General features: G+C 44.5%; 1 protein-coding gene across 1 annotated transcript in view; it reads left to right on the top strand.

The window, feature by feature from the left end:
* Positions 1 to 10,748, top strand: part of LOC139054377 (rifampicin phosphotransferase-like) — a 73,819-nt gene extending 63,071 nt beyond the window's left edge. The window contains exons 21-25 of the mRNA XM_070531288.1: positions 2,524 to 2,569; positions 3,481 to 3,557; positions 3,896 to 3,998; positions 4,903 to 4,977; positions 10,595 to 10,748. Of these exons, the coding sequence (XP_070387389.1) occupies positions 2,524 to 2,569; positions 3,481 to 3,557; positions 3,896 to 3,998; positions 4,903 to 4,977; positions 10,595 to 10,680 (387 nt within the window). The 3' untranslated portion in view covers positions 10,681 to 10,748. The remainder of the gene's footprint in view (positions 1 to 2,523; positions 2,570 to 3,480; positions 3,558 to 3,895; positions 3,999 to 4,902; positions 4,978 to 10,594) is intronic.
* Positions 10,749 to 16,914: the final 6,166 nt, after the last annotated feature.

The raw sequence follows: 16,914 nt of genomic DNA, 5'->3' as shown, positions 1-16,914 counted from the left end.
ATACATCATTTCTAGACTGAAAGAATCGGAGCGTATAGGAAGTTCCATTCAGCTGCTGCTTAATCCGCGCATTTCAAAATTTCCCCCTCGCAACCTGTAATGTGATGTCATATTTTCTTCAAATATAAACTAGTTGGAAAACATAGTTTTTTAGGAAAGCGTGAATACACGCATATAACGCTTATGAGCGCTTCTATTCGCATTAATGGCTCCCCTATAAAAAAAAAAACACTGTTACCATACGATGGTTGGTCAGAACATTGACCGCCTCTCAGCACCCCAGCGCGATGTTCTAACCATGCGACCGCGATCGCTTTTTTTTTGCGTGTCTGTTGCCTGTTAAGCAGCGTATACAGCATTAATGACTCTTCGAGCAAAATTACATCACGTGGGGTATGTATCGTTGCTCAATGGATACCTTCACACGTAGGAATCGCCGGCAATGAAGAGGCTGATCGGCTCGCTTCAAGTTGCGTTCATAACAACTGTGACTGCCCAGAAATTACGTGCAAGCTTGATGACGCTCGTCTGTTGATTCGTCGCCACCTACTCAAGCAGCATCCAGATCAGCGTGTCGCAAATGGAACGTTCCCGCCCCGTGTTCATGGTCGAGGCTTGCCTCGTCGCGCTAGAGCACAACTGCTCAAGCTGAGGGTTGGTTGCGTGAACGTGCACGAACGTTTATACAGACAAGGGCGTGCGGAAAGTCCATTGTGTACGTCTTGTGGCTGTTACGAGACACTTCAGCACCTTATACTTGAGTGTCCCGCTTTCAGTGCGCAGCGCATGTCACTAGTGAGAAACTATCATCTCCTTGGCCTGCGGTGTGCGACACTCGAGGAATGTTTATACCCCAGTGGCTGTGCATCTAAACGTGATCAGGCCCATCGCGCCCTACTAACCTTTATAGACCTAACTAACTTAGGTTCACGTTTGTAGCATGAACATTCGACATTCAGTTGTAGCGTGACCTTTAGTTACCGGCCCTACTGTGTGTGATCAGTACTGTACCCTAACGCTTCTTCCTTCGAAGATGGGAGGCGGCGGGTTCAAACACCTTGTAGTGTATATTGTGAACCGGTGATTACGTGCAGGTGATTACGTGAAACGGTGATTACGTGCAGCTTCACTTGGCGTCTCATCGTGGAGAACACAATCAGCCGCATAGCGAACTAGCCATGGACGCGGTTGATAATTGTGGAAGCTGTTCGACGCGGCGTCACTTTAATTCCGGCTGCAGAGTTCTACTTTAGTCTTTAGATTTGTCCTGTTGCAGTGTTCTACTTTGGTCTTTAGATTTGTCCTGTTGCTCTCCTTTCATTTTTCCTCTTTCCTCCCCTCCTTCCTATCTTCCATTTCTATGGTGTTGGGCTGCTGAGCACGAGGTCGCGGGATCGAATCCCGGCCACGGCGGCCGCATTTCGATGGGGGCGAAATGCGAAAACACCCGTGTACTTAGATTTAGGTGCACGTTAAAGAACCCCAGGTGGTCGAAATTTCCGGAGTCCCCCACTACGGCGTGCCTCATAATCAGAAAGTGGTTTTGGCACGTAAAACCCCACATATTATTATTATTATCTTCCATTTCTGTGTTTGCTGTCGCCTCCCTTCAGAAGAGTAGGCAGGCGTTGTGCCCCTTCCGGTGGCAGTTGCCAGCCTGCTCCTCGCTATCCCTTTCCTGTTACCTGTGTATATGTGTATATGTGTGCAAAACAAATAATAATAATAATACTTTGACAAAACAAGCCAGCACACAGGCAAACTGAGCGCTTACATGAATATCTTAAAGTTCACCAAATCGTCCCCAAGAGCTGTACCAAATTGGGTGCTCCAGCTTGTCTCTAAGTACTTCTCTCGCGTAATGGCCATTATCGGTGAAATTTTGCCAAGTCGACCTTGCACGTATACTCACATTTCGTTCACTCATTCTAGCTTTCAATAGACTGCGCAGACTTAGAAGTATTAATCATTTCACATGGTTCACACATCTACTTCGTTTTCAAAGGATAGGAACCGCATACCATGGGGTGTAATTGGTATAGCTCGTTTTCAAACGTAATCTTAAAGGCCACGACCACAGGAAGCACCATTAACGTGTCCTTAGAGCTATGTGAAACGACAGGCGCACGTGTCATGTCGCATTGCCCGAGCCAGATCACATGCGCCCGCGTTAGTTTCCATTCAGCAAAATGATTCTTAAATAAAATTGAATATTGCCTCCCTCTATGGCAGCAAGCTTCCAAATTAATAGCCATGCGGCACAACCATGTTAATATAGAATTGACACCTGTATGGATGCGACAAAGATACTGTTGATCGGTTACTTGCGAGAACCCCAATGGTGGCCGGTGCTTTTCATGCGTTCGATGCTTCATGTGCTATATTTTAAATAAAAGTGAATTACAATTTGCGCCACATGCTTTTTTAAACGTCGTAAATGCGTATGCAATGCAATTAATAATCAAAATGCTCTAGCTCGATAAAAGCTCTCTCTTTCTATAATTTGCTTCGCTCGTTTTTCAGATTGAGCGCATTAAAAGACATGTTGACGGGGACTTTGAAATAAAAGGTAAGTAAAATTTACATCATTCAAGCACGACCGGAAACTAAACTAGGAAAATTAATAACTGAGCCAGCTGTGCAGCGTTTTGTGTGTTTCGTTAGTCATGCTCGTTTACCGTCGGGTTTGGGCAGATGATATAAAACGAACCAATGACATATTCACACGAATAACTAATACGAGTGCGTGCGTTTATTTGAAAAGTCTGAGCTTATATGTTTTGTACTGGAACATTACCCTAGGTTAGCCAGTAATACAGAGAGAATTCAGCATGAATAGTGTTCGTGGTCTAAATGAGGCGCATGAATATTCTGAATGAATTTCGCGTCTCTGCAGGTCATGTTCATTACATCGGTTTGGCAATACTAATGACTTTAGAATGAAAACAGAATCAAGCAGTCCATCTGAATGCCCTACTAATGAGTATTGTGGCTGCAAAGCCTTCGGGGTCCCGGAATTTGAAGTTCTTATTCTCTAAGCGTGATGTCATTGCAAAGCCCACGTAGGTTATTTTTCACTAAAGACCTTTATATTGTGCACATCTGAAGAAGCCGCTTCGTTATACTTAAACAGGAATATTTTTAAGCGTTCGCTCTAGAATGACATTAAAGACTCTTCTAATTGTTCCGGAAAATAAAAACGATTTTTTTCCCTTCATTTAGCATGTTATCGGGAAAACTACACCATTAAAAATTTTTGAAGGAAGCTTTTCACCAACCAGCGGTCATACACAGTGGTTACGACATGACATTAAGCTTCCGCTATGCAGGATCTTAAAATGCATAATGGACTGTCTTTCTAGTTATACGTTCAAACTACGGGGAAAAATTATTTGAATTTCATAGTGACTATGCAAATGTTTCAGCACGAGAAGAGAAGCCATTGCTACTTCACTTGCGTACATTCGTTTTCTCCATCAGGGAGCCCAATGTCTCAGGGCGTTGTTGAAGGCAAAGTTCGCGCGGCGCCGACGTTCGGCGAAGCCCATCTCATACAGGTAACACGACAATATCAAGTTATACGGTTAAGACTACTGCGACGAAAATGATAAGTGGCATATTCGGTGTAAAGACAATGTGAAACGGAGTACCGGTCCCTTTGAAGCACTCTTTAAATATGCACCTCGTCTTTCTGCCCAGCGTTAGACATGCGAGTTCGCGTCTCTTTTGCGCCATCAGATGCACTTGATTTGCCAAACAATTGAAGTGAATAGTCAGTGATATAAATATAAAAAGTAACTAATATCGCTTCTTAGTTCGCTTCCTAGGCTTCAAAAACATATTGGAAGGACAGGGATTGTGATTCTTATGTGACCTTATCTATTCCTCCACATAGAAAGGCGAGATACTGGTAACCACTGCCACCGACACCGGCTGGACGCCGTACTTCCCCCTATTGGCCGGAGTCGTGACAGAGATTGGAGGCCCACTGTCTCACGGTGCGTACCGAATCTTCAAAAACCCTGGATGCTGGAAATTCATATCGGCGCTGAAGCACACAGCCGCTCCACTGTCTTTAGATGGTGACGAGAATCTTTCCAGCTTTTATGACTTCTTCGTGTTTCTAAGAAAGACAACTGAACCAAAGCGCAACTAGGTGGTTATGTTGCATAGTATTATCAGGCAACAATGCTCACAAGTATTCATGAGGTATTCATGAGGGAAGCGTGAAGCCAATCTACACTTAAGTGTATTTAATTCCTCCGCCTAGAATGCAGTCTCGGAAATAAACAGATGGTGTTGCTGTTCATGGCCCCATTTTATTGCGGTAATAAATAAAAGGATACTTGAAGCGCGGTCTTGATGTCGCCATTGTGTGACGGGTGTGACACCGTATGCGTGGGAACTGTAGCGAGAGCTGGAGGTGACGTCACCACCTGTCTTTGTGAGGGCCAGACGAGAAAAGCTGATGCCTTGACGGGCGCAAAGTGTTTTCGTGCGCTCATACTCGGTTGTCACGTGAGGTCATGCATTTCGGAGGCACGGCTTAGTGCAGTCGTAAATGGCAGCTACCGCGTGGAAAGATCACGGCGGGACAAGCGCATTGTTTCTGAACGCTCCCAGAAGCTTCCAGCGCTTCTCACGTGAGCGTTACGAAAGCAAGGACTCGTGATCATCGACTGAAGTTGTCTGACACACGTGTTCAATCCCGTGATATAACGAATGTTTACTTAGCCAATGTTGACTGAAATTTATACTGCCCATTAAAATGCCAACATTACTTCGTGCACTAGTTTATTACATTTTCATTTCTGCAAATGATTCGACCGTCGGGTGAAACTAAGTAGTTTTGTTAGCTATTTGGCACAAGGTACCGAAGGGTGCTTCTCGTACTTTTCGCAGGTGCCGTCGTTGCTCGTGAATACGGTCTTCCATGCGTGGTGGGCATTGAAGGCATCACGACGATGCTTACTTCTGGTATGTACCCTCACTTTGCTAGAAAAGTCCATTTACGTTCGTAGCGTACCGAGTATTTGAATGAACTCTATGCTTTAAATAACATTCGGCAACGAGAATCAGGGTAAATTCACCCACTACATTTTTGTTATTAAACTTAGACCAAATATTACAGCTTCGGAGTGAAAGCCAGTTCACGTTTGGCGCATGTACATTTAAAACGTCCCGAAACTGGCACCAGTTGTTCGATACCTGTCGACAATCGTTCGGAGAAATGTGGTGTAGATTGAGTAATTTATAAGAGCTTGCTTAAAAAAGTGCACTAGAAATCTCTGCCAATTTACTTCGTCACTCTTCACAATTGACGAACAAGCGAAAGCTGACTGTTAGTACAATATCCAATAAAAGATACCTGCAGCTCCGGACTAAGGAAGCACTTAGATGTGCAGTCTTTAGCAGCCTCGAGAAGTTTTCATATAGTTCAGTTATGTTCGCTGAGTTGTATGTGAAGACTAATGAAACTTTCAGAATGCTCCTCCAGTGTCAGAACCTGCTAGCATTCCTTATTGTAACTATAGATATTTATTACACGCTCTACAACTGCACGTCACATTGTTTAACACTGCCACCGTCGTATACACGACGTCTACATGTTTTCTAATTTTTACTGTAATGCGTGTCTCTGTAACAATACTTTGACGATCGCCCCATATAAGACCATGGGGGCGAACCTGAAGGAAGTACGGGAATCTGCTTGTATGTGCCCTTTACACCTCACGTTGTAAAATTGTTAGGCCAGTTTTGAAGGATTTTTCGACGGCATGCGCGCAGCTAACTGTAGCCACAGATCACGCGTGTTTATGCGGCACTTTAAGGCTCACAAAACAACGTGTAAAAAAAAACATTACAAATAACTGCTTGGCAAATGTCTTATTTATAAATGCGGCGCCGACTTGTTAGCTGCCAAAGAGGAAGTAGTGCTTGAGAAATTTTCGGGCTGCACCCACTGTGCCCGTCTGTCACGTGACGTCACAAAACCCCGAAAACTCACCGTGTGAAAGGGACGTGTATACATTAAAAATGCTATTACTATGCCGAAAAAAGAAACAGCCTTTTTTTCAAGGTGGCTGGAAATTGCCCCGTTCCGAAATGAATAGATGAAGGCTGCCCGCCAATAGCTCTGGCGATGGCTGTTCGAAGCTCCCGGGGAGAGTTGGTTTATATGTGCGCAGTAAACCTTTTCGCGTGGCAGATAACGTTTTCAAGTCGTTTTGGCACGTGCACAACATCAGTGTGCCAACTTTAGTTTCGCCATGGAACCTTTTCTGTGGCATTTTTGGACTCCAGTTGCACAGCGCCACGATTTTGTACCCGACGCCGAAACGTAAGCAAGGGGAAGCAAGTCAATTACTGATGCCGGCGGTGTCCTCCGCTTCCGCTTATCTGCTTTCACTGTGCTGGCTCGGCCCCATTGAAACTTTCTACATTTCTGCGCACGCCTCACCTGTGAGCAGCCAATTCTATAACAGAAATATTCAAGATAGGCAGTGCTATTTGTTTTGAAAGCAAGCAAAAGTGACCTCGTTTAATCAAGCAGAGGGTTTTATTGGCCTGTTCAAACAGTTCTGCGGGCCACCACCCGATGATTGGGTCGGCGGTCGCGTAAACTTGACGTCAGGAGATAAGAATACAAATGGATTGGAACAGCTTTACATTATACCGCCCCTATACTTGTTGAAAGCAAACCAGATAATGAAACTATACCAGGGGCACGAAGTATTTGAGGACATGGCTTCGAATCGCCACAGACAAACATTCTCATTCCTCTGTCTAGGCGCTTAACTGATCTTAACTCTTTGCCAGCTCTTCTATCACCTATCACTTATCTAGAATACATCTCAGAGTCTTCGCTTCCAGTCGTATGCCAGAGACGCTGTCGCAGTATATCCGTACGCAGTCACCATACACGCATACTACAGTGACTTGAAGCGACCTACATGAACGCCGCCAACCTTTTTCTTTTTTCAGGTGAGATAAACGTTTACGAGTCATTGGTCTTAGTGAGACTAGAATAACTGGTGAAACTTATACACTGCTGACAAATGGCCACTTCCTCTGCTATAGAGGACTTCCAGATAAGAACCAGTATGGAGCGGGATTCCTACTCCATAAGGGCAACGCGGGCAGCATTGACGAATTCTACAGCATTAAAGAGAGGGCAGCAGTAGTAGTTGTAAAACTTAAAAAAGAGATCTAAAGTGAGGGTAGTACAAGCCTACGATCCAACCTCCAATAATGATGATGAGGAAATACATCAGTTTTATGAAGATGTTGAATTAGCGATGAGAAAACTGCAAACTCAGCATACTGTAGTAATAGGCGACTTCAATGCAATAGTGGAGGAAAAGCAGGTTGGAGAACAAGTAACTGGCAACTACGGCGTCTATTCTAGGAACATTCGGGGAGAGATGTTGGTAGAACTTGAGGAAAGGAAAAAGCTGCGAATATTAAACACCTTCACGAAGCGTAGGAACAAAAAGTGAACCTGGAAAAGCCCTAATCGTGAAACAAGAAATGAAATTGATTTCATACTTTCTGCCGATCCCAGCTTAGTACAGGATGTAGGAGTGATATGTAGGGTAAAATACAGTGAACACAGGTTAGTGAGATCCAGAATTCACGCCACATTGAAGAGAAAAACAGTAAATTTCCCAAGAAGAAACAGGCCAATGTAGACGCAATGAGGGTAAAAAAGATCAATTCAAGCTGGTACTTGCAAACCAACATACAGTCTTGGAACAGAGAGGTGAAGATGACATAGAGGTAATGAATGAAACCTAACTATCCTGGCTTCAGAAGCCGCAAGTGAAGTGGGAGATATTGCACCAAGGAAACCAGTAAGTAAGCTCTCCCATGTAACAAGGGACCTAATAAAGAAAGGACGTTGAATTGAAGTGTCCAACTCAAGACATCATATAGTAAAGAACGTTGTTGGGCTAGTTGGTGTACTGCATTAAGAAAAAGCCAGCCAAAAAAAAAGAAAGAATACCCACACAGGAAACATACAAGAAGACAGGAAAGAAGACAGAAATATAATTGGCGGAACTGCCAAAATTAATCAACAAGGAGAAAATAAGGGATATTCAAAATTATAACGTGAGAAATACTAGGGAAGCAGTAAATAACGGACGCAGCATGAAATCAAACAGAAAGAAACTTGGCATTGGACGAATCAAGATGTATGAACTAAAACATAAGCAGAGTAATATTGTCAGCAATTTGGAAGATATGGTAAAAGCAGCGGAAGAATTTTATACTGACCTGTACAGTACCAAGAGCAGCCACGATACCTGCATTCGATGTTGTAATGAATAGGCTAGAGAAGCTCCTTCTATAACTAGCGATGAAGTTAGATGGGCCTTGCAAGACACGAAACGGAGAAAAGTGACAGGTGAAGATGGAATAACCGTCAATTTAATCAAAGATAAAGTAGACATACGGCTTGAAAAACTGGAAGCCGATTACACACACTGTCTATCGACTTCAAGGGTCACAGAGAACTGGAAGAATGACAATATTATACTAATCCACAAAAAGGGAGACGTTCAAGAATGGAAAACTTTAGGTCAGTAGCTTACTTCAAGTACCATATTCAGTAAGATGATCATCAATAAAATAAGGGCAACACCAGACTTCAGTCAAACAAGGGAACAGGCTGGCTTAAGAAAAGGCTGCTCTACAATGAATCACATCCATGCAATCAATGAGGCAATCGAGGAATCCGCAGAGTACAACCAGCCTCTCTATACAGCTTTCCTAGATTACGAAAATGCATTTGATTCAGTAGAGATACCAGCAGTCATAGAGGCTTTACGTAATCGAGGAGTACAGGAGGCTTATGTAAATACCTTGGAAAATATCTAGAGATTCTACGCCTATCTTAATTATCCACACAAAAAAACTAGAATACCTATAAAGAAGGGGGTCAGACAAGGAGACACAGTTTCTGCAGTGGTATTCACTCCGTGCTTGTAAGAAGTATTCAAGCTATTAAGGTGAAAGGCTTAGGAGTGAGGATTAACAGCGAATATCTAAACCACCTTCGGTTTGCCGATGACATTGTGCTGTAGAGTAACACTGGGGACGACTTACAACAAATGATTGAGGGCCTTAACAGAGAAAATGTAGGAGTGGGGTTGAAGATTAGTATGCAGAGGACAAAGATAATGATAAATAGCTGGGCAAGGAAATAAGAGTTCAGAATCACCAGTCAGCCTCTAGAATCTGTGGAGTACGTTTCCTTAGATCGATTACATACAGGGGACCCTGATCTCGAGAGGAAAATTTGCAGAAGAATAAAAATTGAGGTGAGCACATATGGCGGACGTTCTCAGATCCTGAGTGGAAGCTTACCATTATCGTTAAAAAAGAAAGGCGTACGATTAGCGCATTCTATTAGAGATAACATATGGGGCAGGAACTTGGTAGGTGACAGATAAGCTCGAAATAAGGTTAAGGAACATGCAATGAGGGATGGAACGAAGAATGATAGGCATAACCTTAAGAGATAGCAAGAGAGAGGTATGGATTAGAAAGCAAACGGGGATAGCCGATATTCTAATTGACATTAGCATGAAAAAATGGAGCTTTGGCAGGTCATGCAATGCGTAGGCTAGGTAACCGCTGGACCATTGGGGTTACAGAACGGGTGCCAAGAGAAATGAAGCACAGACGAGGATGGCAGAAGACTAGGTGGGGTGATGAAATTAGGATATTCGCAGGGGCTAGTTGCAATCGGTTGACCCAAAACAGGGGTAATTGGTGATCGCAGGGCGAGACCTTCGTCCTGCAGTGGACATAAAATAGGGTGATGATGATGATAACGATGACGACGACGATGATGATGATGATGAAATGTTTATGGCCACTTATCATCTGAGACCAAAGTAAACATGCCCTGCGACTTGTCAGACGGCATTGAGGTGGTTGAGCTTTTGCAGCAGCTCAGGTGAATGAGCGAGAAACCTTGAAGGCCTATTAGGACCATTTCCAAGCAGGTTGAAGTGGCAGAGTAAACAGCCCAGTTTTCTCTGCATGAGCTCATTCCACGTCACTCCAAAAACATAGAGTTGCTTGCTCCCACATGGCTTGAGCGATTCATGGGTAGCAAGCTGTGATAATCTACGGCCACATCTTCCTCAATGTGGCCATCAGTAGTTCTAAACATAAATATGTTACGATGCTGTGTATCAGCAGCCTCACATAGAGGGAGACTAACAAGCAACCATTCAATATTATAAATGCTCGCTAAAGGGTGTTATTGTCAAAGCACTGCCAAAAATTAGCACGCACTATGTGATTCAAGCATGCAGTCGTTATTGAAGTCGAATTCAGTCGATAGTTGAGGCCGAACGTGGTTGCATTCACTGCGGTACAAGATACAATCGCAAAATTATTGAAGGAACGCTTTAGTTCTTCACTAAATTACTATTGGTGTTCATGAATTCATATATCCTCCTGTGCCGCGCGCACACTGTGGGTAAAATTACCGCAACGTTCATCTTCTACGAAAGCGTATAAACCCCCTTAGGGGGGGGGGGGTTATCGGTATAATTTCATTTTTTTTTTCTCTTCGCAGGCGACTACATTGAACTGGATGGAAACACCGGCCTCGTCAGAAAGATTCCCGTTCCGGAGGCTCAAGACGATGGACAGTACTCCTGACTCAAGGAATATTTTAGGCGCCTGATAAGAAAGATAACAGCTAATAAAATAGAAATATTTGCTTTGTAGTTGCAAGTCAGTGTCGTTTATTCACACAGGTGCACGTTTGCGCCTAATATAGGGTCCGAAGACGCCTCGGAGCCATAGCAAAGCAAGTGTTTCCTCATGAGTGGCATAATGTGATCATTTTTGGTAATACTTGGTTGGTATGCAAAAGGAGGGGAGGTTTTTGAGCCATGAATTTGTGTAATGCCTGTGATTCAGTGTCTTGTCTAGTAACACCAAGGACGCCATTTGGTTTCTCGATAGTTCGCAACACTCCGCTGAGAGGATATGTTTCTAAGATTGTAGCAATCGCATGGCCAACGACCACTGCTCATTATATAGAAATCGCGGCTAGGTCTGGCAGGTTCACAAGGGAAATCCAAAGGGAGTGCATGCGCTTATTAGGGAGTATTTGCACCAAATTCCTCGAATAGAACTCACTGAGAAGACTCAGCAGCAAATATGGCATGATTGTTGACTTTGATTTGATTAGCGAACAATAGGTACAAACGACAAAACGGAGGTTATCTGCAAAACGAAGCACCGCATCACCATAACCTCTTCGGCTTGCGGGAGCATGATCATTTGAAAAGTGAACCTGACCGGATGAAAGTAGAGGGAGACAACGCTCACTTAGGCGTGAGTGCCGCGCTTGTCTCAGTAATTGTCACTCTCGTAGGGTAGTTTTTTTTTTGCTAAATAGTAAACGCTTGTGAATATTCAAACTTTTTACGAAACGAATACCACTCTCTAGGCATGCGTATTCGTAGTCGAATATACACTATCCGATACTTTCCAATATTTGAAGCTAATCAAACATTTCTCTACAATGAAATATTAAACAGCAATTAGTGTTTTCCTTGTGATAAACAACGTTCCTCAAATTAGGCGAAGCGAGAAAAGGAGAACAGTTTTGGAACGAATGCTAAAAGGAAATGAACAATGCGAGCTTTGTCTTGGGTTTGGTCATTTAGTGTTTTTGGCAGGCTAATCATGTATCAGCTTCAGCTTTTGTACTACAACCAGTAATGTTTTTCTCCCAACGGGTCCCTTTTTAATGCGCATATGGTGCTACAAGTCCCTCAGCACATTTTCATTTCTATTTAAAGATCTGATTTCTCGCAACCATTTATAAAACGTTTTTGGAAAGCTAGTCATACAGCAGCCATTTTTTTACGAAAAGCATGTTTGAAAGTAAGTCTCAAAGTTTTGCAGTGTTTTGAATTAGAGTCACTGATTTAGTATTTAAAACTGATCCTTTTTCCTTGGTAGTTAAATAGCGGTCTTCCTTACCCTAGTCACAAGACACATTGTAGCTAATTATACCGAAATGAATACTCCTGCTCTAATATGTGCATCCTCAGTTCACCATTCAGTATTCAATTCTTATTATTCGTACCTGATTTGCACTCGAAAATGTTGATACTCACCAACCTCTACACAGTAGCCAGGAATTACTTCACAGCGAATGCGACCTGTAGTAGTAACTAGAGTCGTTGTGAGGAGATGTGAGTGACGAAAAAAAGACGAAGCAGCGGAACACGAGCTGCGAAACATGACGATGCCTACTCGGCATGTTTTGTCGGCGCTGCCCAATATGGACAGTCGTCTAACTTCGCCATTGCCGTCGTTGATCACAACGGACAGATAGTGAATACGGCTTCCCTGAAGTGCTCAACACCAACCAGAGCGGCGCAGGCCGCAGTTGCTATAGCACTCATAGATAACAGCAGATCACAAATCTTCACTGATGCGAGATCGGCTGTCAGTGCTTTCATTTCAGGATCCATCGCTGAGGAGACTCGCAAGATTCTCAAGAAGAAGATATTTTTCTCTCCGCACACCATCACGTGGTTTCCGGTACACCTCGACCCCAGCGTGTCTCCTTTCCCAATCTCAATGACATCGCCCACTTCCAAGCCCGCACACTAATCCACCGCGCGGGAGCAGGGTCGAGCACAGACTCAGGGGTTCTCGAGTTTCGGGACAATCTCACTACTTTCAGCGAAATCATTACGCATTATCACCTGGGTAGGAAGACTAATCCTCATAGCAAACTGGCTAGACGTCTGCCGTCCATTTTACGCATGCTTTAGAATAAGTCCTATCCAAACCTGGCCCTTTCCCATACGATCACTCCAGAGACTTTTAGCTCTACTTGCTCGGACTGTGGGGCTGTTAGCAATTTAGCACACATGCTCTGGCGATGCCCCTCGTTACAGGGACCCAATCGCATCACAAAAGAAGAATGGAGCTCTGTCATCCACAGCTCAGAACTTTCATGTAAAATCTGGGCTGTCCAGAGAGCCCACGATGCGGTGGTTAGGCTCGGCCTACCAGTGTCCACGTGGGAGTGGCCCGCAGCTCTACCCTAGGGCAAAGCTTCTCAGGACCTTGTAAATGAAGTTCTTTGTCTGTCTGCAGTGTGACATGGTCGCTAGTGTTAGTTATTGATTGGTAAATAACACAGTCGTCTGCAAACATGCGAATTGTGCAAGAAACTTCCAGTGGCAGATCATTTCTGTATATAAAAACAGTAGGGGGCCCAATACGGAGCCCTGGTGGACGCCAGATGATACTCGAAGCAAAGGCAAGAGTTTGACATAATAGTTCTGCGTAAACCCGCTAGGTTGAGCGAAGTAATTAATTAAGAGAAAATCATACATCCACCCATCCGTAGCAATTGCTACAAACGAAACTCATACGGGTTCCTAAATAGAAAAGCTTCGCAGTGGCAGAAAAATGCGAAAATTCGAAGAAAGAACGCTTATATTTTCGGTGTGTTCCAATTCTGGACAGCATCCGAGACAGTGTACGTAGACAGCTAATGAGACAGCCGAGACTGCTTAGAGGCCAGGTAATGGAAGACGTATCGAGCCGTTTGTCAGACCTATGGAAGATGCGTCTTCGACGTGACGCCACCTCGTGGCGACAAGAAAAAGTTGAGAAAGCACATATTATTCGCATTGAAGTCTTTGCACCTGCGAACCTATGAAAAGAAAGATTACTTAATTATGGGGTTTTACGTGCCGAAACCACTTTCTGATTATGAGGCACGCCGTAGTGGGGGACTCTGGAAATTCCGACCACCTGAGGTTCTTTAACATGCACCTAAATCTAAGTACACGGGTGTTTTCGCATTTCGCTCCCATCAATATGCAGCCGCCGTGGATGGGATCCCATCCCGCGACCTCGTGCTCAGCAGCCTAACACCATTGCCACTGAGAAACCACGTGGGGTTATGAAAAACAAGATGTTACTCACATTCTCACCCCAGGACGGCCTTACTGAGTTTTCTTGTGCGTAGACTACCTTCCTCTCGAGTTTCCAACCGTCCTGCTCAGCCGCCATCTTGTGGCCACAGATAAGTAGCCTGCATCGGTCTTGACTACGATGCTATCTTCGCTCAGCTGTTTACTTTGACGTCGTCGTGAGAATTGAAACCAGGCTTAAGATGGCTGCTGTCCACTTAGCTGTCGACTTGGCCGTTTACAGCCAGTACTGGAACACTGAATTTGTTTCATTTTTCCATGCGAGCGCGCGAGGTGTGCGCGTGCGTCACAGCCAAATGCGAACCTAGGTGCCGTTTCGCTGCTTCCACAGACACCGACAGCTTTTATGCGAAGCAAATTACTAGAGCTCAACCCAGCTCCTCAGGCGCGGCGGTGTCGCCTTCAATACCACGTGACACCGTGACGTCACGACAGAGGAGAAACGGGGCTCCAACTCGCGCCGTCGCTCGCGGCGTCGCGGCGGTATATAAGCAGCTGCGCTTGCCTCTGCTAGACACTCACGAGGTGAGATGCCTCCTGGAGACAGAGCTGCTCGTTGGACTGAGAAGCGAAGGTTGCGGCGTGCTACAGAGACTGTTTCTAGGTGGCTTTGCTACGGTGCAGCGACTACGCGCCCCGCATCGCACGCGGTGAGCGTCGAGCAACGCAGCGTTCGGCGCGACAACGAAATGTGCGCCTGAGCAAGCGCCGCACGCCTGAGCCGACGCCGACGACACCGGCTTTTCTGCGACACGAGCTCCTTAACGCTGTCGCGTTAAAATAAAGGCTAGTATGCTTCGCATCCTGGGCTTAACCTTAGCTAAGCCACAGCCAGTTTTTTTTTTCACTCAGCGGGCCGTTTGATGCTTTCGCATCAATAAGCTTTATCTTTTCTAAATAGGACGTATTATGATGCAGTAGATTTCTCATTGCGACGGGCCACTGAGAGCAACTTAGCTTGAACCTAACCTTGTCCGTGATGTAGGTAATTTGACCGCTTCAGAGCGCGTTAGGTATATTCGGTTGCGTGCTATGCAGTCTGACGGAAGTTGACGTAGCGAGGCGCCCCGTCGCCGCTGTCTGGAGGGTGGAAGCTGCATTCACTCAGATGTGTGCGTGCGCCGTGCAGCGTTTGTCGGTCGAGGACGCTGACGGTGCGGAACGGGCAGTTGCTAAAGAAAGCAATACGGATGAGTGACGCTCGTCGCCAACGCCCAAGGACGCATTTGGCGAGATTTTGCGCTTCGTGGAAGAGTGCTGCTTTGCTATATGCTGCGATAGGAGTCAATTTTGCATTGAGGCGTACGTGTAGCCGCCGTATATGGTGTGATATATCTCTGCCATTTATTTACCCTCTGTGAATGCCTTCGTAGCACCAGCAATATTAGCATAAATGCTACACTTCTAGGAAGCGGTGTGGTAGATTTTACAGTTTAGTCAACATTATTCAAAAATCACTTAAATATTTTTAAAAATTTCTGCGGGATGTGATCCTTCATGCTTGCAACCGTAGTGAGCTTAGCTGGCTTTATGCTTATTTTCTCGTGCGATTTGACCCTGGAAGGTTCGTAATATTCAGGTGAAACAAACTTGGCTTTGTGCGCTTTCATATAGCCAGCTTAAAGATTCTCGAGAACTAATCGTTCACTTTAGCGAGATGTACTATTTTCCTTTGGTGTCCCTTTAAGCAAAAAGAGGCATTAGACTTAAAGTGACGCCCCTTGTTCGACTACTGGTATCGTTCTTCGTAGCAGTGTTACAGCACATATAAACGCAGGAAGAAGGCTGGAAAAATGGAATGCAGGATGAGTTTGAATGTTTTCTTACAACTAGGGTGTAGGAGATATTTGTAAGATGCTTCTTGTAGATTTCTAATTCTCATTCTTATCGGTGCTCTAAATTAGTGCAAGCGAACTATATTTTCATGATTATGTAATCCGCGTGGAACTATCCCGACTTGTCTTTCTCGTCCTTTTGCTCGCGTCGATGTGTGATTTTACGAGCAAGACGTTGGCCATAGAATAAGTGTGACCATTGGGTCGTGATGCCATGATGTAGACTTGCTTACGAGCGCTGTCAATGATAAAATAACTTTGATCATTGTTCCAATTATCGGCTGATATACAGAGTGTTCTTTAGTTGCACCATTTTTTTTTGTGGATTATATATTGCAGATAGCAGAATTGTAACCCTTAATGTAAATTACGCGATGCGGTGGACATTACGTCTACGAAAAAAAAAGAATGTGCAACTGAATAATTAGCGCGATTACGCTCACTAACTTTGTAAATAATGATTTACGCCACGTACTTCAATTGACGATTTATATCCGCTGAGTTGGCGCGGCGTATCCCCTTGGAACCTATTCTCTGGACACCACCCGCTCCGAGATGCTACTTCCGAAGTGTCAGACTGAATATATATATATATATATATATATATATATATATATATATATATATATATATACGTACCCACATATGTTAAACAGACAGAAGAAACTGCCAACCAGTTGGGGTCTAGTCGAGTTGCTTCCCACGATAAGAGTTATTGCGAACGGCACGCACGAAATGTAGAAAAATGGATGCTTTTCTTTTCTTTCTTTGTTCAGAACGTCTGTCTTCCCGCACGGCGCAGTATAATGCAATAAATATTCTATCCGAACCGGAATGCGGGAGATGAATCCATGGAGTATGAATCGCGATGGTCAATACTCCAGCGAATACCTGAATACCTCCAGTGAAATAATACCTGAATTGTTAAACACTGTCGAGGTGTCCCTGTGTATAATTTACCTATACTTTCTCTTTCCTACTCCTGCTCGGTCACGCCGCTATTGAATGGCGCTTCCTCATCTCAAGCCTGCGCCGTGGTGGTAGCGGTACGTTCCTGCTACACGCAGTTCTGGTGCTACGTG

Source organism: Dermacentor albipictus, chromosome 1 (assembly GCF_038994185.2).
Source record: "Dermacentor albipictus isolate Rhodes 1998 colony chromosome 1, USDA_Dalb.pri_finalv2, whole genome shotgun sequence".
NCBI lineage: Eukaryota > Metazoa > Arthropoda > Arachnida > Ixodida > Ixodidae > Dermacentor > Dermacentor albipictus.
The sequence above is the reverse complement of the archived record's forward strand: the minus strand, read 5'-3'. Positions and strand labels throughout refer to the sequence as shown.